General features: G+C 45.0%; 1 protein-coding gene across 1 annotated transcript in view; it reads left to right on the top strand.

Moving 5' to 3' along the window:
* The window catches only part of LOC119445414 (fatty acid synthase-like), a 175,163-nt gene that overhangs the window by 121,409 nt on the left and 29,845 nt on the right, over window positions 1-23,909 (top strand). The window contains 3 exon segments of the mRNA XM_049663271.1: window positions 14,384-14,713; window positions 16,420-16,539; window positions 17,770-18,125. Coding sequence (XP_049519228.1) covers window positions 14,384-14,713; window positions 16,420-16,539; window positions 17,770-18,125 — 806 coding nt within the window.

Below are 23,909 nucleotides of genomic sequence, written 5' to 3'. Positions count from 1 at the left end.
TTGCAAGAACACATGATACAATTTCAGAATAAAAAACTATTTCTTATAGGTGATTTTAACTTACCAAATGTTGATTGGGAACTCGTTCGGGCAAGCCGCAAATCGAACAAAAATGCTAACTCCATGTTTGACATCATGCTTACTCATGACCTAGTTCAAGTGGTCAAACAGCCTACTCGTGAACAAGGTTCGTCTCGTGCAATATTGGACCTAGTGTTTCTAAGCCGTGATTTTTATGAATATACTGTTTTAATTGAAAAAGGCCTGTCCGATCATCATCTTGTAAGTGTTACTATTCCTCTAATCAACTGTGCCACTCCCAAACGTGCAACCGTACGAAGCTTCAAGGATTATTCAAGATCTAACGATGCCTCTATTGTGGAATACATGGAAAGTTGTTACACTGATTTTATTGAGCATGACGGTGATGTTGATGCGCTATGGAGCCGATTTACTGAAATGTGCCATCACTGCATAAACACTTTCGTACCGACAAAATGTAAAAAGATTGCTAAAAACACACCCTGGATTACACGACCAATTATCCATCTAAAACGCAAATTGAAACGACTGAAAAAGAGTAACCCACGATCCGCTGTTATTCATGAGCTTAAAATAAATTTGGCACGCACTTTACGCGAATCAAAGGCTTTTTACTTCAAAACAACCCTACCAAACTTTCTAAAAAATGACCCTACTAAGTTCTGGAACTTCCTAAGCGACGGCAAGAGGCAGGTATCACAGATCTTAATTAACGGAAAAACAGTTACAGATCTGAAAGTCATAGCAGAGCATTTTAACACCTTCTTTCATAGTGTCTTTGCTAAGACAAGTCTCACTACGTCTCATCCAAGAGTGTTTCAACGCACTGACGTTGAATTCATATCATACTCTGGTGTCGTTTCAATGATTTTGAACTTGAACACAAAATCATATTGTGGTCCAGACAACATACCTAATGTATTTCTTCGCCGCTATGCAGAAATTATTGCTCACTTTGTCATTGTGCTGTTTCGATGTTCACTGTTAACTGCAAAACTACCTAGTGATTGGAAGAGGGCTCGTGTTGTTCCCATCTTTAAGAAAGGCAACCATTTACTCTTAGAAAATTACCGTCCTATCTCATTAACATCACCAATTTCTAAAATGCTTGAACATGTAATATCTAAACGCATTGCGGAATTCCTCGAACAAAACTCTATACTAACTAACTTTCAGCATGGCTTCAGAAAGGGTTATTCAACCGTAACTCAGTTAGTCACAGTGGTTCATTCATTTGCAAAAGCTCTGGATAAGAATGGTCAAATGGACGTCATATTCCTCGATTTCAGTAAAGCATTTGACAAAGTTATTCATCACAAACTAATTACGAAACTTAAGGACATTAATCTGCCAGATATATTTATAGCATGGATTGAAGACTACTTGACGGAACGTGCCCAGTTTGTTTCAGTAGATGGGAACAATTCGAGCTTTCTTCCTGTAACATCAGGCGTGCCCCAGGGCAGTGTTCTGGGGCCATTGTTGTTTTTACTTTATGTAAATGACATTGTTAACGTAGTACTACCAGGAACTCAAATCAGACTGTTCGCGGATGATTGTGTGCTTTTTCGTCAAGTTACTTGTACTAATGATCAACACAATTTGAATTTTAGTCTTAATAACATATTAAACTGGTGTAATGAACATGGTATGGCTCTAAACGTACAAAAAACTGTTTATCTTTGTGTAACTCGTACAAAAACACCTCTTGACTTTACGTATAACCTTGGCTCATCATCACTGCAACAGGTAACCAGCTACAAATATCTCGGCTTAACAATAACTAATGACCTATCTTGGAACCTACACATAGATAACATATGTTCTGCCGCCTTTCGTAAGTTATGTTTTCTAAAGCATAAGCTTAGAAATTCTCCTTCTAACATTAAACTTCTCGGTTACTTTACCTATATAAGACCTAAACTAGAATACTCTTGTGTTGTATGGGACCCCTTCACTAAATCTAACATTAAAAAACTTGAAGCTGTACAAAGAAAGGCAGTTAGGTTTGTTTATTCTAAATTTAAAAGTACAGACTCACCGTCTGAACTCATGGCTGCTAACAACATTGAAAAACTTGAACAACGACGAAAAAAGAACCGCCTCAACTTTCTTTACCTACTTCTTAATCATAAGTTAGCCCTTGACCCACATGCATATTTATCTCCTCTGTCCACTAGACACACACGACATCACCAAGCTCATTCTTTAACCCCGTACTTTGCTAAAACTAACGCGTTTAAGTTTTCCTTTTTCCCGCGTACTGTGTTAGAATGGAACCGTCTAACTGATCTTAGCCAATTTTCTGCTACTTAGAGCCTTGATACGTACTGTTAATTGGCATTTCCATTTGCGTTATTTTTTTCCATGTTACGTACTGTTAATTGGTGATACGTACTATTAATTGATGTGATGTTTCCATATTGCGTAATATTTTCCTATGTTATCTTTTGTGTTTGTACGTTTATCCTACCGCTTGTACCTGTCCTGCTTGGACCAATTCTTGGTCTGCAGTATGAAATAAAATAAATAAAAAAATAAAAATATATAATATTAATTACTGAAACTAGGCTACCCAGTTGGACTGCTTACATTTTTGGCTGGTAATTAAATATACCCGCGCGGAATGATATGCTCAGAAGAGTGACTGGAGTATTGAACGTATCATGCCAAAGATTGTAATTTATTTTCCTTAATACACATTTAAATGTCTTTCTCGTACTCTTAACTGATACATCATTGGCCATAACTTAAATACAAGGCAGATGGATTGATTGTGTCGATATGGTCACTTAGTTTCCTATAGATAATCATATCTTTCTGGAATGCTGACACGGTTGCAAGTTAGGTATACCACATGAGCACAAGAAATACCCCGTGAGCACTTTCTGTGTTGTGGCACGACACATATGCATCCTCTGGGAAACAAAACTGAAATTGTCATTACAATGAATGCTATCACAGTAAATAATTGAAGGCGCTCTATAACCTAAGTATTTTCTCTAGAGTTTTGGGGTTCAGGACACTTAGGTAATGCAAAAAGATTGAGTAAGAAATGCCATGTCAGCATGCTTCACTTTCATTTCTTTTTCAGAAAATGGTACCAATTTGTAATATTTTTTTGGGAGGGCGGGGAGGTGAAATGCTTCAAAATTATGCTTAAGACAGCGAATCTCAGGACACATTGAATGGAAATAACAAAACACCATACCTATGTTGAAATTTTCAATTTCCCTGATGTTTTTCCAAGCTTTCCCTGGCTGTTTTCATGGAAATTCCCTGGCAGTCTATGACACCCGCAGTTTAGGGGCAATAAAATTATTGTGGTTTAATGCTTGCCAAATTACTGCCAGCACATAATTTAATTATAACGAATAACACGTCAGTCACATGAAATGCACTATCAGATTCAGCTGAATTGAAGCACTTGTTTAATAAAGCTGACAAGGGCTTGGCCAAGTTCGTAATTCATGGCAACACGAGCACAGCACAAAAAATCTTCAAACTCTCCTCAAACCCAATTGCTTCAATTTCAAACGTGTAAAGGGTGCTTCCCCGAGCCACTAATTTATTGTTCTCCGATTCTTTCGGTTAGGTTGCGAAGCTCCGATTAGTTGAGCTTATCGCGAGTTTCGGGCTCAGAAAGCATTTGCGGTTATATGTATTTATACTGGTTGCCAGGAGCCCCATAAGTACTCCTACTTTTGACTTATGAAAACGGCAGCACACGCTGCTGATGCATGCCCCGCAAACACGGCCTTTCATCTGAGTACCCTATCATTTATTCAACTGTACGTCTCTTTTATACAATTCGTCACTCTAGCACAATTTTTAGGTATATACATAAAGCGCTTCAGATGAGTTTTATTAGGCAGCGCAGCGTCTATGGCCGCCGATCGAGTGCCACAAAATGAGACCTGCCCACAGTACGCCGCTTAACACACACAATCCGTGCTTATTTCTGCTCAGTATCCATGTTAAACATGGTGTATTTCCTTTTTCACGCACATTGACAAGGACGGTAAAATGAACAAGCGCGAGCGATCGCTTGCCGTTAAACATTCCCTATAGTAGAATCGAGAGCCCGAGCTCGTTTACAAACCAAACGACAAATCGGCACTACGCCCGGGTCGCCTACATGCAGCCGTTCGCGCTAGGAAATATGCTCACCTAGTCATGAGCTAGTGACGGAAAACATCTTCGCTAAAACTTACCGTTCAGTGTAGTTAACGTGTGATGCCACAAAGTCGAGACGAATACACAGACACCATTGCAAGGTGCAGGCAGCTCACCAGCAGCAACAAGCGTTGACTTGCCTGGCGCAGCCGTTGAGAATTCAAATCGACGCGGAAAGATGGCGCCGCCGTTGCTGCCGCTGCGCATGCGCAGGCGCCAGGCCGACGACGGCATGCGTGCTCCGAGAAATCCGAGCGCCTTTGCCCCCCCTTTTTTTTTTTTATTGTCGCTCTCTGTCTCTCTGCGTTCCATGCGCGCGAAACCGGTTGCTTTAGCTTCCATTTTTCAGTTCTTTCCATGGAAGAAGGAAATGCCTTGGCGCGCTGTATTACAAACGCTGTGGGCTACCGCATGGAGCAGGAGCGCACACTTGGATGAACGCAGTGTTTGTAAAAACCATTAGCACGCACGTCAGGCGCTAACATTATGGCCAACGACGATGAGTAATGCAGTGCATTTGTAGCATAGCTTCCAACGTACCGCCAAATGGGATACCTGCGCACATGTTAGGGCACATTTGTCTGTTCCGGTGATATGTCAAAGCAATCAATACACTAATGATGTACGCATATGCTCGGCAGCACAGGCATATAGCGCCTGGAAAGGACTGGGTGGGCTCAGATTATCTGGCGCACATTGTAAGTGAACGAGAAGCTTTAATGAATTTATAGCGCGGTATATCAGTCTGCGGAAAACCACCGGATGTTAGTGATGCAGCCTAGATATGGGAAGAACACAAAGAGTATCTGAGAATCAGACGACACATAAGGCGCATACCGCAAACGCGACATCGGTTCATCGCACACTAGCAAATTATGCATTGTCAGCTATACACATTACAAGTCTCTGTGCTGTTAGCATGATGCCCGTTTGTAATCCGCCTCTCGCTAAAACTGGCATTCATAACCTCTATTTACATGATTGGATCGGCGTTTTGCTTTCTTTATTTTACTGCCGCAAAAGTAACGCTATGAAAAACAACTGTAAAGACTGTCTTGGGATTGCCGAGATAGACTACGGAGGTCATATAATGTGGTGAACAAATGCGGAAGTATATACACCATGTCTATGATAAACTCTACAAAAAGGCTTTATAGAAATGTCAGCAGTATACACAATCCCAGTGGCTTATATCAAACGAAGCTCCGTATTATCCGCCTGTACCTCCGCTTGGTTGCAGCGTACACGGGTTGGGCCAAGTTTAACGACTTTTTTCTTTAGACGGCAAGTAAACCTGAAGCAATAAGACTTTGACAATATCGGCTGTCCTTTAGTTCATCTCACAGCTTACCGCAATCGGTATACGGTCTGTTCGCTCGAGTTAACATGATCTTTGGTGATGTCCCACCCTATAGCCTTCATCGGGGGGGGGGGGATATTGGAAACCATTAAAAATAATTTCAATCACATAGAAGTATATATTCCGCCTCCGTGGAAAATTATTGGCGGGGATGCATTCCCGACTAACTAGGGTGCCGGGCCCAGAGGTTACATGTTAAAAACCAGTGCAATACTGGGTGAAACTCGGCGATCAGACTCTTAAACACCTAATTATCTCGTAAAATAATAATTAAGGACTGCGTAATTCAATGACAGAGATGTCATGGTGACCTTTATTGCTTTTCTCTGTAGACATTCTATAAACTGGCACTCGGCTAAAGCAATAGCAAACAGAAAAACTTTTGCATATAAACGGCGTATAGACAGCTAATATAGAAAAAAAACACGATTTAACGACTTTTGTGAAGACTAAATTTATAGACGGGGAATAGATAAAAGAAGTAGACACCTTATCAACTTTCTTCTATAGAAAATCTATAAACCGGGCGTATACAAAAATAATCACCTTATGGACTGCCGCCTATAGACTGTCCTTAGACACAGAATGAACAAGAATAAATAGACACGGTATCGACTTTGGTCTATACGTAGTCTATAGAGCGGAAGATCACAATAAGAAACGAACAACTTATCGACTTATTTCTGTAGACCGACAATAAAATAAAAGTAGACAAAAAGAAATAAACATCTTATAACTTTTGTCTATAGACAGTCTATAGACAATGAATGGACAAGAATAATAGAGATCGTATCGACTTTTTTTCTATAGGTTGTCTATAGAGAGGAAGTAGAGAAAAATAAACAAACATCTTATCGACTTTTTTCTAGACCGACTGTAGAATGGGAGAAGACAAAAAGAAATAAAAATCTTACGAACTTTTGTCTATAGACAGTCTATGGACAATGAATGGACAAGAATAAATAGAGACTGTATCGACTTTTGTTATAGATATGCTATAGAGTGGAAGTAGACAAAAATAAACAATCAACTTATCGACTTCTTTCTGTAGACTGACTATAGAATGGAAGTAGACAAAAAGAAATAAAATCTTAACTTTTGTCTATAGACCATGAATGAACAAGAATAAATAGAGATTCTATCGACTTTTTTGTATAGATAGTCTATAGAGAAGAAGTAGAGAAGAAGAAACAAACATCGTATCGAATTTTTTCTATAGTCTGTCTATGGCATGTGATTAGATAAAAAGAAATAAAATCTTATCAACTTTTGTCTATAGACAGTCTATAGGTTATTTATCAACAAAAGAACAAATCTATAGAAAGGCAAAGTTGTCTACAAGAAGTCTTTAGACATTCTACAGACAGTCTAAACTCATTTTTGTAAGGGAGGCAGCTCAGGGCCCCCCGGTGCCCCGCAGGAAGCACTGCACCAGGCCGCTATGATAGCAGGCCGCTGGTGCGCAGGAGAGCAGAGCCACGAGCGGGATCTAAGACCAGGTTCGCACGGTAGAAGGACACCCGGTCGCCAGTTATCTGCTCGGTCAGCAAGCAAGTAGCTCAGGCGCCCCGGTTCCCAGCAGGATTTTGCACTGCATTGATTGATGCACTGCACCATGTCGCTGCCGCTATAACAGCAGGCCGCTGGTATGCAGGGGAGCCCAGCCACGAGCGGGATCTCCACCCAGGTCCGCACTGTAGCAGGACACCCGGTCCCCAGTATCCGAGCCTTGAACCGCCTGTTCTGCGAGCTGCCGTTCTAGACTTCCGCTCACTCTCACGCTCTGCGCGCTCTTTGTCCGTGGGACGTGGTCTTCTTACATTATCATCATCTTCTTGTTTCCGCAACACAATCATCATTCCAAGCTGCTATTTCAGGCACTTGGTCTTGTCACCGCCGCAGGCCACTATTCACATCATCACAAGCGTCCACCTATTCTGTTTCTATCACATTTCTACCTCTAGTGCTCCACGATTGGTAAAACAATTTTCGGGGTATGTATACTTCACCTGTCTGTCATGGGACGTTACAAAACCGCAAAAACTCACCACCTCAAAATGACGTGTGCGCACTAGAGCTGCATTATTATCCTGAACAATGTTTTTTTGTTAATAGCCCCAGACTGCCCCATTACGAACAGAATCAAAGATGGCTGGCCAACGATCATTCTAGCATTGGCTACTCGGAGCTGCCGCGGAGAATGATTTGCTCTGCGTATAAAACAATCGCGGCAATATATCGTTGGCGAACCATTTGGCCATGTAAACGACATTGAAGAGCGGCACACACCTTCTGCCACGTACGAAATGACTCAAGTTGGCATCAAAGAGGCTTCATTTAAGACTAGAACAGAGCAACGGCGCATACCCAGTGAATTTGGCGTCACAGAGTTTCATAGAACAGCGGTACCTACCCAGTACCGCATCTGCAGTGACTTATATCGGCGGGAAGAGGTTCGTTGAAGAGTGGTACATGTATACACATTGCTTCACTATCAGTGTCCCAAGTTGATCCGACGGTTTGTTTCAATCCCTGTTTGCTCAGCGCACCAGAACGATGCGCTTCCCATTCGACCATAGACTAGCCAGTGACCCAGGTAGGTAAGCGTGAAAGCGGTTAGACACAAATACACACATAAGTGCATACATACATACATACATACATAAATACATACATACATACATACATACATACATACATACATACATACATACATACATACATACATACATACATAGATGCATACCCACATGGCTAGGCCAGTGGAAAGTGCGTGAAGTAGACTAAAAATGGTCACGCAATAAAACATATCAAGAGAGCTATTATACGTTAGCATTCTTAGGGTACTGAAGTTATTTTATTGCGATAGCAATTATATGGACACTCAAAAGCAGGTTTCTGCCGTCGGCGTCGCCGTCGTCGTCGCCGTCGCCGTGAGGTTCCGTATGACGTCATTTGGAGATGAAATCGTCGCCGCGGTGGTAAGTGGTTCTTGAGGGAAAGGGAAAGGTTGGCGCTATCTTCTGCAGCCCTTGAGGGAGCACGGCTCAGCGCCAATCGCGCGCCGAACGCTGTATGTGCGAGTGAAAGGGCGCGAGGGGCACGCGCTTTCACGGGGAGTGAACGCACGGCGGAGAACAAACGCGTGTTCTGCGCCGTGCTCGCTTAAGGGCTGCAGAAGTAGGCGTCTTTTCCTCCTTTACAATCACCATATATGTAGAGCAAACGCGCCTTCTTCCGACGCTCGAGAGGCCGTGGGGGAGGGGGGGGGGGAGGCGACGTTTAGCTGCGGCACCAAGTGCCTATTTATATCAGAGGCTCCGGCAACAGTCACCAACGCCGCACGCATTTTGAGCGAACGCGGGCAAAACGCCGACGGCGTCGACAACAGTTCTGCGTGTTGCCGGTGCTGCTGCATGTCCAAGTTTATACAGCTGATAAAGCTAATATCATTACTCCGTATAGCTCTCTACAAATTTGATATCGCAATTGATGCTTCGCCTTTCAGGTGAAACTGCGACATTTTTTTGTGGGCTACGTATATATAGCTATGCATATTTGCTCGAGTCTAAAAGTTTTTCCACCTATGCAGAATAGTAATAATAATAATAATAATAATAATAATAATAATAATAATAATAATAATCTTTGTCACTGGATAGTCCGCGGTCGAATGGGTAGCACATCGGTCGGCATTGTTGAAGCGCTGTTGTTGGGTCGCTGATTATGTGGGAATTGATGTGTACATACGTGCCTCTCTTCAAAAACTTTCACACCGACTTGGGTGACTGCGTATGTGCCAGAAGGTGCGCGCCTCTTTTCAATGAACATATTTGACGCCAACTTGGGCAACTACGTAGGACACTAGGAATCTGCCGCTCTACAATAACAAAAAAAATATCCCGTAAATTTGTCGATGCTGCGCGGAATCGAACCAACGTCCCAAGGGTTTCTCAAGGACAGAAACCGAACACATTAGCTGTGGCACAAATGTACTGGTTATGTGCCGCTTTTCAAACAAGGCCTTTCACCTGAGCGCTTTACCGAGCTGCGCCATGAATGCACTGGGTATGTGCTACTGAGTGGGCGGCAAGTGTGGGAATAATTCTTAGCTTTCGCAGGACACCAGCGCGAAACGCTTCAGGTCTGCGAGTGCACGCGCTGACTCTTCTAGGCAGGGCCACTAGAGGACGCAGGTTGTCCAGAAGGAACCGCCAGAGAGGAGCTCGGCTGACACATGACACATTTCTCAGCATTCGCACGCGGCGGTGCGCCATGCCTTAAGGAGGCCGTGCACAGGCTTCGCGTTATTAAGGCGAAAGCCTTAGATGTCTATGTTGGCGGTGCCCTTGGCTGTGACCTTGCAGTGACCATTGGCGAAACTGTGCCATGGCGAAAAAATGGCCGACGCCGCAGAGTACAAACACGTCTAAAAATGCTCGCACTGACGTCACATTTCTCAGGGAGGTTCCTTTAAACAAAGTAATTTAGTTGCTTTTGAAAGGAAGCTTTGTATATGTCGCTCTGGGCGGGAATTGAATCCGGGCCTTCGCAGTGCGAGACGAGCACGCTACCCTGAAGCCAGGCTGCTCCACGGTTGTGGCTTACTAAAGGTGTCTGTAGTGCGTTCCTGATTGCACACGTCACGTGGTCACAGAGGCACGCTCGTGCCTCTGCTCGCGTGTTCATCATCGTCGTCTTCTTCCACAGCTGCCTCCGATGCCGCTGATCATGCCAGCGTTCTCATACTGCCCCTCGTGCCACTGCTTGCGCATTCGTCGTAGTTTCTTCCACAGCTCAACCTGTAAGTCATTCGTTAAGAAAAAAAAAACATTTGGCACCTCCCAAACTCTAGGCAAAATTATTACCGTCCAAATCTGCCTTGCGATTCAGCCAAGAAAGGACTAGGCTAAGCATCGTACAATCTCTCTCTGCGAAACAATATCATACATTACGCAAACGCTGTTAGATGAAACATTTGTAAGGTTAGAAGCTTTTCATCGCATTTTTATTGGTCGTAGCAGAAGATAAACAGTGCAATTTACAGCAGCACCATCACACCACGGTGAGACTGTTCTGCTAGTAAGAATAAAAGGTTACAAAGAATGTAATTTTGTGCGTAACATTGAAGCGATAGCTCTAACCAAGGAACTCCTACGAGCGGCGTATTTAAACAGATTGGCTTTCGCCTTCACGTTTTACAAACGTGTAACACTTGGTTACTTTTGTTTTAAAGCTAACACACCGTCGACTGTTATTGTGTGATGGGTTTTGCAGTAATTTCTTTGCTACCCAAGCAAGCTAAAATGTCCTTTTTTTGATGAGAAGAATGTTTAATTTGGCTGCTCAATGCTGCGGGTCACCGCTCGATGCTTGCGTCTGCAGTTACGTAAATTTGATATCAGGAAATTGTAGTACAATTAGCATAAATAATTTTATGTTTAGGGCACAAGTATTTCGTTGCTAAATGAAGCTTAAACTTTTTTTTTGGACGGGGTCAGGGAGAAGATGAATGGGAAAACGTATTAAGGATAGAATTACGCTTGCCGTTAGCTTTTATGCCACAATCTGCGTCTAGTAAGATCTAAGGCGGTTTCTTTCTTCAATCCGTAGGATATAGTGCCCTTGTTACACCTTCACCCTCGGCGAACCTGAATGACACGGCCAGGCTTTTGGGATATGTTCTTGCCAAGTTATTGGATATAGCAATACCCATTATTCGAAGCTCCGCGGTTAGTGTGGAAGTTTGCGCACGAACTAGCAACGTGCGTCTGCCTAGGTCGAAGAGTCACATACTAAATCAACTGTGGTAGCAAAGCGATAGGCCTCTGGGATAATCGCCGTCAAAGAGAGGAGCCTATCGCTGGCGACAGGAAAGAAATAATTAATCAAGTGCTTTAGCGTGCTGAAGAGCTGTGGGCAGCCATGTCGGGAGGTCAGAAGTTTACAAAACTAGATCTGTGAGACGCCTACCAGCAGGTACCTCTGGATGCAGAAAGCCGTGAATATGTGACCATCAACACACCCATGGGTCTCTTCCAGTATACACGCTTACCATTTGGCGTTTCTGCTGCACCTGCTATCTTTCAGCGAGAGATGGAAAACCTGCTTCCTGGTGTTCCGAAAAGAGCTGTGTACTTTGATGACATTGTTACTACAGGCATCGAAGACAAGGACCATTTGCAGAATCTGACGATTGGTATACAGAAACTTCGGGAAGTGGGCCTCAGGTTGAAGCTGGAGAAGTGTGCGTTCCTCGCTTTCGAAGTGGAATACCTGAGCCACATTATACGCAAGCAAGGTCTAAAGCCCGACCCCAAGAAGGTAGAGGCCATCATCAACAGAGCCACAGAATGTGAAGGAGCTTCAAAGCTATCTTGGCCTGCTTAATTTCTACAGACGGTTTTTGCCAAACATCTCAACAAGACTGCATCCCTTGCATCAGCTGCTTCTTGAAGTGGAAAGTGAAGCTGGGGAAAAGAGCAACAGAAAGCATTCATCACAAGTAAACGGCTCTTGTCAAATGCACCTGTTCTGGCCCACTACTGTCCTGAGAAACCACTTGTGCTCACTTGCGATGCGTCACCGTATGGTGTGGATGCGGTCTTGGCACAGACCGAAGCAGATGGAACCGAAATACCTCTAGCTTTTGCTTCACGTACTATGCTTGTCGCTGAGCGGAACTATAGTCAGACTGACAAGGAAGGTCTTGCTTTGGTTTTTGGTGTCTGCAAATTTCATCAATACCTGTGGGGAAGGCCGTTCACTGCTGTAACAGACCACCAGCCATTGTTAGGACTTTTTGGTTCAAGTCGAGGTGTGCGAAGCGAGGCATCACCGAGAGTCCTCAGGTGGGCACTTACACTAACAAGTTATCAATTCAAGCTCGTCTAGGCCATGCTGATGGACTCAGCCGGCTACCTCTTCCTGCAACTGAGGTTTACGACTGTACGCCTGCCAATGTCTTCATGTTAGAACAAGCGTACCCTGATGTCCTGTCACCTGCTGTCGTTAGAAGCGCCACGGCAAGGGATCCCATACTGTCAGAAGTGGCTGAGGCTGTGCTGAACGGGAGTCATATTCCGAAAGGTGGAGACTGGGGCCCTTTGCTACGAGGACCAATGAACTTAGTCTGCATGAAGGATGCCTCTTGTGGGGAGCCCGTGTCCTCGTTCATAAGTCCCTGCAATCCCAGTACTTAAGCGTTTGCACGCTGGTCACCCTGGAATTGAGAAATCAAAGATGATTGCTAGGTCCCATGTGTGGTGGCCTGGTATCTACAATGACCTGACGAACCAGGTTCGGAGCTGCCCTGTTTGCCAAGCGTACCAGAAGTCTGCACAGCGGATACTAGTTATGCCATGGCCATTTCCTGACAAACCCTGTTCCAGGATCCATGTTGATTTTGCAGGTCCATTAGGGGACACTACTTCCTCGTGATGGTGGATGCTTTTTCCAAGTGGGTAGAAGTTCACCCTGTTCCGTCACCATCTGCAGAGGCCACAATCTCTGTGTTCAGGACAGTCTTTTCTCAACATGGTCTGCCAGACATCATTGTTTCCGATAATGGGCCAGCATTCACCAGCAGCCAGTATGCTGATTTCTTGAACAGGAATGGCATCCGTTGCATGATGGTGCCTCCATATTAGCCTCCTTCTAACGGGTCTGCAGGGCGCGTAGTACAGACCATCAAAGATAAACTGAAGAAAAGCACACCGGGTGAATTCAGGACACAAATGGCCAGGGTGCTCTTCCACTACCGCTCAACGCCTCATGATGCAACAGGCTGTGCGCCGTGCGAGTTGCTCATGGGAAGAAGAATCAAGATGCCCTTGGATGTCATGCACCCAAGTCTTCGATCGTCTGTTCAATTGAAGCAGATAAGGCAAAAACTGCATGCGGACAAGGGTTGCCGCATTGCGCCAATAATGGACCCGGGTGCCCCAGTGTTCGCCAGGAATTTCCGATCAGGTCCACCTGGGTACCTGCTTCTGTTAGCAGTCCTACGAGCTGCGCATCAGCTGAGGTTGTATTACAAGATGAAACTGTATGGCACAGACATGGGGACCACATTCGTCCCAACCTCGCACAGCCGCCACCACCTACAAACACTGTGCCTCGAGATCAGCCAGCTGAGCAACAAACAACCGCGCCTGTGGAGCCTGTAGGAGCTGCTACTGAGTCAGAACAGCCACCAAGTCAGCACCACAACAGAACTGAGCTGCCAGCACCAGTCGTTCCATCGGGAGGAAGCCCGGGTGCACTGAGAAGAAGTGCCCGGACAAGACGGCCCTGTGAACCTGCATTCTCCATGACAAGAACTAAAGGGAGAGGAGTGTGACAAGTGATAGTGTTGTGCTGCACTAGCTGTAGCGCCACCTGCTACTACCGCCACCTACTGCTGCGAGCAGATGGCGGAGTGGAGAGCAGGGCTGGGGAGTTCGGGGATGGAGCAATAAATCACTTGCATTGGTGTTCGCTGTGAGCTCGGGTCTCGGCCGTTTCTTGTCTGCATGTGGCAGACTTCTTCGGTCTACATGTGACTTCTTCTGTCTACATGTAACACTAACCAAGGAACACCTACGAGCTGTGCATTTAAACAGATTGGTCAAAACACTTGCAGAAGAATACATTGAAAGAATATGAGATGATGGAGGTAAGAAGCGTCAATTCGAGGTTCGCTCATTCTGTCATTGCCGCGGTAACTGGACGAATTCCAGTGCCTCCTAAATTCGCTCGAAACCGTATGGTGGCTTCATGTGAACACACGCGCTTTATAACGCGTTCACCTTCGTCATTCTGTAGGTGCGCTCGCCAGCTTTGACTGTCCCCTGGGTATGGAGTTCTCGGGCCGTGACCCGCAAGGACGTCGCGTCATGGGCTTGGTGCCCGCCCGAGGCATCGGAACTGTCGTGGCCGTGAACCCTGCTTTCCTGTTGGAGGTGCCCGAAACATGGAGCCTCAAGGAGGCCGCCACCGTTCCGGTGGCATACTCTACTGCATACTACGCCCTCCTGGTGCGTGGGAACATGCAACCGGGACAGTCGCTTCTCGTTCATTCGGGCAGCGGAGGTGTTGGTCAAGCTAGCATCTCCATTGCGCTCTCCATGGGATGCACCGTCTTCACTACTGTTGGTAAGTTTGGGCAAATTTTCTAATTTAGGGAGGTGTCGGTTTGAGACGGCGTAATGAAAAATACCATGTCATCTAGCAATGCTTGAGCTTGTCTGCGATGTGACACGTCTCCACTTATACCGCATACACTAGCCGTGTTAGTGACGGTGCGAAATACTTCACTGTCCTCATCAAAGCATAATAAATCACCTGCTTCAATGTATGTTTAGGACGACTGCTTCCTAACTTGAGGTGCAGCTGCGAATATTAGCTCGACCTTTACGGGAAGTAATTGTCGCTCGCGCGTTGCTCGGGAGACATCACCAGAACTGGCTATACATAAACGAAATAGAACATCTTCCTGTCTGGTGCAACATATGTTGTACAGAGAAAGTTCCGAGTAGAATTGTGCCGCTATAAGCTATAAGGTTCTAGGAATTAGAGAGTACTGACCAGAATTTTAGGAACAAAAATTCTTCGGAAATATTACGGCGCACGCTTTGTTCTGTTATGCCAATTTTTATCAAACAGCACCTCTGATATGCAAAGGTCCTGGCAAATGAAGAAGTTTCACGCATCTTAATTCAGCACAACCCCTACCGCTTCTCTATCGTTACCGACCGTATTTGACGCTCAGTATAACATCTGGTATAATGAACCCGTAAATGTAGAAGGGTAGCGGAATGGGCTATTTGTCGCATCGGGTTTACTGCAGAAAACGGTAGCGCGGAGTAAAGAAACAGCGGATATACGATCACTCGTCTTTCTCTCGTCATCTGGTGTCCCTTTGCTTCACGATGATACCATTGTCCACAGTTCCCGTAATGAGCTGGCAGTGCTCCAACAACATTTAATACATTCTAACGCGGCTAGAGCTTAAAGGGACACTAAATGGAAAAATGATTTCTTCTGTGTCAGTACTGTTACACACCACTATTTCCGCGAGACGGCGCTTGGTAAGCCAGAAACAAACGAAAAACACAGAGGCGAGTGGCGAAGCCACCTTGCAGTTCCCACACAAGCTCACCGTGACGTCATGAATTTTGACAGCGTCTTCTAGGTCCCAGTTAATTCTTTAGCAGCAAAATTGACTACATTGTGTTCTGAAGGAGCCCAAGACCTATTATGGCAAGTTTCGAGAACTTTTATTCAGCCAACGTGGCCCAAATACGAAAGATTACCTTAGAAGTCTTGATGTCACACTGAAGTGCTGACGTTGGGGCTTACGCGCGAAATTAAAGAAAGATTACATTGAGCTTCATTTTCTCTTTAATAATTAACCTATTGCAGTGCAATTAACTACAGCAGGGTTTTCGAAGAATCATTTTATCAGTGTAAGTTGATTTATTGGTTTGCTTTAGTGTCCCTTTAAGCATCAAAAAGTGAAGCGCTGGAACGCCACACTCTCGTCGTTATCGAATCGGTGATAGCGCAATCAAACATTTATAAGTATATTATTTCGTCCTGGGGGGGGGGGGTATTCTGTAAGAGTCCACCTAGTGGACTGTCCATTTCGGCTGTCACCATTGGCTGCCGCTTCACGAGCGCGAAGGAGACTGGCTGGCACCTTCGCGCTCGAGAAGCCCCATCCAATGGCGACCGCCGAAGTGCACAGTCCACTAGGTGGACTCTTACAGAATAGCCCCCATGCTGAATTTTACAGAATATTTCTCTGCGTAAGATTTGCCGCAGTACAATCACTGTTTCTTCTGGCTTCTATTACTTAGGTTCTGAGGAAAAGCGGCGATTTCTCATGCGTCGCTTTCCGCAGCTCGACTATAGGAACGTCGCTAACTCACGTGATATCTCCTTCGAAGAGCACGTTCTACGAGAAACTAAAGGAAAAGGTAAGGGGTGACTTCATTGCGATGATATCTAGGAGGACTTCATTCGGTGTAATAAAATCGTTGCGTGACGATTTTTTTAAATTATTCTCTTTCGTCCGTTGTTTACTTTGTAGTGTGGTGTGCAGCGAACCCATGTTGCAAAAGTCGGTGTGCTTAGAAACAATTTTGAAACGGGCTCATTTAGGATAAAGGAGCCCGTATCTCATGGCAATCTATATAAATGAAGCAATGCGATAGGCAGAATCCAGCGAGAAACTCCACTCCTAATAACAAATTAATAAGCAAGGCCAGCGCAGCGGGAAGAGGTAGGTCACGCTGAGATCAATGTGTTTCGTCGGGCCTCTTTTTCATCCTTGATTCGTCACCGTAGGGCGGAGACAAAATATTGCTGACTAGTGTGACTAGGATTTGAATTCTTGCAATGTGCAGTAGGCAGTTGGACGCCCAACCACTGCGCTTAAACAACTTTGGAGCTCGGTCATCTGCACCGGTTCTGCCTCCTTACAATAAAAGTGGTCGCGTCTGTGCGTATTTCTTAAGCTCTAACAAGCAGTAATACTGCATCGAACGAGGAGGGAGATCTGTGCACCACAAAGACGCTGCACTTGCGAAGATGACGGCGTCCGCTTTGACACCCTGCTGCGTCGTACTAAAGGAGTTTCGAGCCAAAGGAATCGCGGAATTCTGGTTTTATTTTTTATAATGCCAGCGTCATAATGTCAGCGCTAAGATCCGGCCAATTTTCAAGTGAAGCACGCTCATTTGACGGTGTTCTAGGACTTATATTTTTATCGTCGCGCCGTGCGACTGTGTCGTCTCTCTGCCTTATGGCTGATGTTAAGTGAAAAGGCATGCCCTCTACTTCATTCTCTACTTGTAGATACCTGGCACTTATTTCCCCTCGGTGTTTGGCACCTGAGAAATAGATTGTTGCGTACAGGTTGCATTGGCTAGTTCACGAATTGACACCGCCATACATTGTGAATTCAGAAGAGCAGCGGCAAATACAGCAATAAGGCACAACATGAAGCAGTCAGGACATTGCTAGACAGTCCATATATGATAGAATATACAGAAATAATTAGACTGTATTGCACTTTGTATTGGTCACTTATGACACAAAAAATAATATGAAGTACTATTATCCTAGTTTAGTGTAGTTGTCATCGTCACGTTAAATTATGCGTTTGAATTCATCGGCCACAAGCACACTCTGCTTCTCCTCACCAGGTGTAGATCTTGTCATCAACTCCTTGGCTGAGGAAAAACTCCAAGCCAGTGTGCGCTGCCTGGCGATCAACGGCCGCTTCCTCGAGATCGGCAAGTTTGATTTGTCCAAGGACTCCCCATTAGGAATGTCTGTGTTTTTGAAAGGCGTGACGTTCCACGGAATCTTGTTGGAGCTTCTACTCAGAGACGACGCTTTCGCCGTAGCAGAATGGCGCTGCGTAGCGGAACTACTGCGCAGCGGCATTGCCTCGGGCGCCGTGCAACCGCTTGATGTCATCCAGTACCCGAAGGAACAAGCCGAAGAGGCATTCCGGTTTATGGCTTCTGGGAAACACATAGGCAAAATTGTACTCGAGGTGAGCAGTTTTATAGGCGACGTTTAAGGTGCATCGGACACGTGTGCTGTCGTAGCGTCTCTGTAAATGGGAAAAATGGTGTTTAAGAAGTGTTTAGTTGTCTATGCTATTCCCACCATGGAATTCAAAGACAGGATTCAAGGAAGATGGTTCAGAAACGGTGTCTTAAAAAGCAGCGTTATTGCTCATCAGGCGCGGAATTCACTAAGCGAACTTACCAACAAATATTGGCGTAATAAAAATCCCACGGAACAACGTATTCACAAAGTTAACACTGTTCGTAAGATCAGCAAGCTTGCGATGCCCGCCGCTGCAATGACAAGCGCTGTAGTCGAAAAAATGCATCTATGTAGGGGTAGCACAGGGGCGAACTGCAGTACTTCCGCCAATAGTAAGCGTAAGTCGATTCACAAAACCTAAACAACCGTCGCAGACGACGATTTAAGAAGAGATCTCTACGATAGGGGTGTAGCACTCTTACGAACATCATTATGTCTATCTTCGCCGCTCGAGCTGATGCAGGTAAGCGTTGAAACGCGCTGTTTCGCCTGAGTGTACAGAAGCCACAACTGATAGCCGAGTATGGCACGTGCTTACATCTTTGTGGCGCACTCTGATTTGTCCTCTCCAAGTGCATTGAGCTGTTTCAGTGCATAAATGTATTGAGCGTGCCCTGCTGTGGAAGGCAATATCACTAATGCTGTGCGGCGAACTTCTGCCTAACGTCTGATAGGCTGTGTTTCTGTATGCGCGCAGTAGCCTTAATTTTCATACTCGTCATGACACTCTATTGGGTGTTAGCAAACGTAAGTGCAGTGTCCGTCTCTGACAACAGTCAAGTTGGTCACTGATGTGTTTAGAGCCCAATTCTATCGTATTTTTTGCTAGTTTGAGCTTTCTCTTGGTCATAGAGCTGCGGATAATTATTTTTTCCAATGCTTTGAGGCTATAATTCTCTATCCGAGATGAAACAATGAAAAAACGCCTAAACGCTTTTAGTTATCAAAACTTGGTACTGCTGCACAATTCGTTGTCATCTGTTCTATGCCTATAATATAGCTCATAGTTTTAATTCAGCGCAAAGTTGAAGCGACGTAGCGTCTGTGCCCACGGTGTTGCTCATTATGTGGCCTACGGTGTGAACCAACGTATGCGTACGACGGATGGCAATTCTGTCTATGATATGACGCGGGAAGTCACTACGATGAAATATTAAAAAATAAATGGCGCATAAAATGACGTACCACCATTGTGGTGATGTGAAATAAAATGCATCTCACGAACGAAGCGAATATTCGTCGCATGCGTCCAAACACACACAGAAACACACACACGCGCGCACCCGCACACATGCACATTTATTTTTCTAACCACTGAGGCGTATAACTGGAGACACGTCGTTATTGGTAAAAACAAACGCAGCATAGCGCTCATAAAGGCACCGCTATGTTTTTGTTTTGCATACATAAAGCCAGTACAGGCAACCGCCAACGGTAAAAGCAGACAGCAAAAATTTTTTTTAATGCGACAGCAGACGACAGCCATCACCTTCCTATGATTGGCCGGAGATGCTTACTCCAAACCCCAGACTAACATCTGTCCTGGTTGAAATGACGTAACTCACGTCTTTCAGTCGCTTTGTGCGATGTTCTTTCTATAGTTTCCTCCTCTCATTTACTCTTACCTAAGAAACCCTTCATAGGCGTTTGTGAATCCAGCGCAAGAATGTTCGGCCAGCCAGCAACAGTCTTACGATGCTTCGCACCTGCTGCGCAGTAGTCAGGTCAACATGACAGCGCGTTAAAGCCGGTCACAGTGGCCCGGTATTGTGAAGTGAACAATGTGACGCTTAGCGCTGTCACTGAAATGCGCCGTACCAGCAAGATCAGCATTGACGTCGCTCGAATTATGCTGCCCTCTGAGCTCTCCCGTCGGCGCACAGTTCGATCACACAATTCATTGCGTTTGGACAAAGCTACGACATTTCTATGTAATTAGCGGTGTAAGTGCATATCGTAGAGTTCGTACTGAAGGACTGAACGAACTTTACATAAAGGACGGGGTGCTTGCGGCATACTGCTGATATCTCAATAATTATTTCATTTATGCGTAACTTCCATATTTGCCATCACACAACACACGTATCCACCACTTCTAAGGCTTCGACTCTGCCTCAGTAATAGTTGTAACTTCACGTGTTCTAATTAGCCGCAAGAGAAGTGGAAAAATACTCATCGAGAAATTGGTCAGGCAAGGAGACACAATATGCTCCAGTTATATTAATTGAATGCTTAGAAGTATTCAAGCTATTAGACTAGGGAGGATCCAGCACAATAATCAACGGCGAATATGTCAACAACCTTCAGCTTGCTGATGACACTGTCCTGTACAGCAACGCTGAGGACACATTGCAACAATTGATTGAGGACCTTAACCGAACACGTGTAAGAGTAGGTTAACAAAGGTAATGTTGAATAACCTGCCAAGCGAACAAGAATCCATGATCGGCAGTCAGTCTAGAGAGTATGTAATGAGTAAGATTATATTGGTCAATTACTCATAGTGAACCCTGATCATGAGACGGAAATTTACATTAGAATGAAAATGGGTTGGAGTGCATATGGCCGGCATTACCAAATCGTGACCGGGACCTCACCGGTGTCTTTGAAAAGAAAAGCGTACAATCGTTCCATTCTTACAGTATACTATCATATGGGGCAGAAACATTGAGGTTAACAATGAAGCGTGAGAATAACTTAAGGACCGCTCAAAGAAGCGATGAAACCGAAAATGTTATGCCTATATAACGCTAAGAGATCGGAAGAGAGCGCTGTGGATCAGAGAGCAAACGGCGGTAGTGTTACTTGAAATTAAGGGGGAAATCGGAGCTCGGCAGGCCGCTTAATTTATAGGGCAGATAATCGGTGGTCTATTAGAAGTACAGAGTGGGTACTAGGGGAAATGAAGCGCAGTCGAGGACAGCGGAAAATTAGGTGTGGTAACAAAAAACAGGAAATTTGCAGTCATAACTTGAAATAAGCTAGTGCAGGTCTGTGGTAATTAGAGATCGCTGGGAGAGGCCTTTTCCCTGCAGAGGACATAAAAGTATGCTGATGACGTTTTAGAACATACAAAATTCGTGCGAAATTTTCTCGGACTGTTGCTCTTGAGCCGTATTTCGCTTCGTACTGCGAAGCCGCGTTCGCATGTTTACAGAAGGCCGTCGGGCGCCGCTTAGATACCGCCCAAGCGGCACATACCATAGCACTTTGGCATCGTACTATATGTGCAGTGACTGCTCTGAACAAACTGCGTTAGTGTCGCAAGATCGACGAGTTGAACCGATTTGATCCGAAACCAGCTAGAATGTGGAACCACTACGTGCTTCGATTACGGTGCTGTGCAGTATTCTGACGTGCACTTGAGCGTGCCCTCTTATGAGGCTGGTAAATTTATGGCAACGTTGGCGCTGAGCATCGTGGTGATGTTGACTGGTTAGCCTGACTTCTATGAGGGGCCACTTGGGCTAGCGCAGACAGTGTAGTTAAAGGCCCTGACATCGCGAACCTATGACTCATTACCGGTCTCCAAAATTGATTTGTACGCCCCTTTTTGCATTTCGCCTCTGTCGGAATGCGGTCGCCAGAACTGACAAGAACAAACTCTTGACCTGGAGCTAGGCATCATCGTGTTTTATCAGCTGAGGAGAAGCTAAGAAGAAGCGATGAACGCTGATACGATGTAAAAGTGTTGATAGGCAGGGAAGCTTGCAGGTGTGGATGTTACGTAGTGAATTTTTCTGACGTAATTTGGTAGTATTAATACGCACGGCTTCTTTCTGCATTTCTTTTTTAGGGCAACTTTAATAGCTCTCCGTGCCCTCGACAGCGATCCTATACGAAGGGAGCGCGCTTTTCGTCATCGCTTGGCCAGCGTCATCGATCAAATCAAATCAAATCAAATCAAATTTATTTCACATCCAATACATGATGTAGGCGGCACAGACAAAAAGCCAAAATCAATTCGGCTTGACAGGGGTCTGCGCCCCTTTCAAAATTGTGTAAATGCAAAGAAAAAAACAATAATTATAATTAGCAACAGCAATCAGACATTGTTAGATAGCATTGTACAGTGGCAGGAGAGAAGTCTAAATATACACAATTAAAAAAGTGTGGTTCAAGCAATGTAATACAGGGAAAATCATCGTTGTTGCAGAGTTGTAAGTAATGAAGTAAGTAATCCGAAACCAAGTGAATTTAACAAGGACGGTAATGAGTGGGAGAGTAGCTGTGTTCCATAATTTTTGCGTGTGCGGAGGTATGAACCAGGTCGCATTATGACGAGTGTTGTATTTTTTAATGTTCTTGCGTAAGCTAGATAGGTGCTCAATAAAGTGACTCCCTTGCTTTCTTTCTGTGAGGTACCATTGCAAGAGCAGTTCATTGAATAGCAAGTTTGCAGGACAAACTGTTTCTTAAAAAGGGGCTCAGTGTGTGCGTCATAAGCCGAGTTGCTAATAGCACGCACAGCTTTTTTTCTGTACTAGAGAAAGTTAGTAATGTTTGACCCTGTTGTGTTTCCCCAGACAAGGTGACAGTATTTAAGGTGTGAAAAAAAGAGAGAGTTACACACTAATAATTTGACGGAAGTCGGCAGAAAAGAGCGTACCTTTGCAAGGGCACCCACTACACCTGCAAGTTTACCGCTGAGCAAATCGACATGTTTATTCCAGTTTAAGTGTTCATCAAAAATGACGCCAAGGCATTTAACTGAAGAGGTTACATCCACAGTTGATTTTCCAATAAATGTACGCTCAGTAATATTAGCCCTAGAATTTTTAGGTTGAAATACAATGGCTTTCGTTTTGTTTGTGTTAATGGTTAATGAGTTTACTTGACACCATGTAATAAGCTTATTTAATGCTGAATTTGCGCAAGTCACCAGTTTACTACAGCAAACAGACCTAAATAATAAGGCGGTATCGTCAGCATAAATAATATATTTAGTCGCTGAAGTAATGTTTGTTATGTCGTTAATATAAATATTAAATAATAGCGGACCAAGAATGCTCCCCTGAGGCACACCACTTGTTACTAATTTAAGATGTGATGTATGATTTCCTATTAGAACCACTTGACATCGGTACTCCAGATTAGAGCACTACACGTGCAGCCCGTGCTGCAGCCCGTGCAGCACGGGCTGCACGAGCTCGGGCTCGGGCGGCCCGCCCGATCAAAACTTTTAAGGCGAGACCCGGGCCTGGCCCGGGCCCGGAAATAATTTACGTTACCCGTCCGGCCCGGCCCGCCACCCCTTTACCTTAGGCCCGAGCCCGACTCGAAACCGACCCGAACCCGGCCCGAGACCGAAAAATAATGTTTCCGCCGCCTACGAGCAGAAAAGAGAAGTACTGCATTATGACACTAACGCGCACCGACAGTGAACGCTTCGGTGGTCTCAGCACTACGACGCCTCGATGCCAGCATTCGAAGGGACGCTGGCTTCAAGAAGCACTACCAACGCCACCTAGGTGGCGTTCACCGTACTCAACACAGCGGAGCGTGGCCTCCGCAATTAGCTCTGAAAATGTTTCTGAAGTTGATCGCGGAGGCTGCAATTACGACGCGCTGTACGCGCTGATTTGACTCGGTGACGATTCAGTTACGTGCTTTGTCTTGCGCGTTGTATTAGTGTGTCAGTTACGTGCTTCGTCTTTCGCGTTGTGCTAGCGTGTGCAGCGTAGTGCAGCTTCCATATGCACGACGGTTGCTCATGGTCATCGAC

This window comes from Dermacentor silvarum, chromosome 3 (assembly GCF_013339745.2).
Source record: "Dermacentor silvarum isolate Dsil-2018 chromosome 3, BIME_Dsil_1.4, whole genome shotgun sequence".
Lineage (NCBI taxonomy): Eukaryota > Metazoa > Arthropoda > Arachnida > Ixodida > Ixodidae > Dermacentor > Dermacentor silvarum.
The sequence above is the reverse complement of the archived record's forward strand: the minus strand, read 5'-3'. Positions and strand labels throughout refer to the sequence as shown.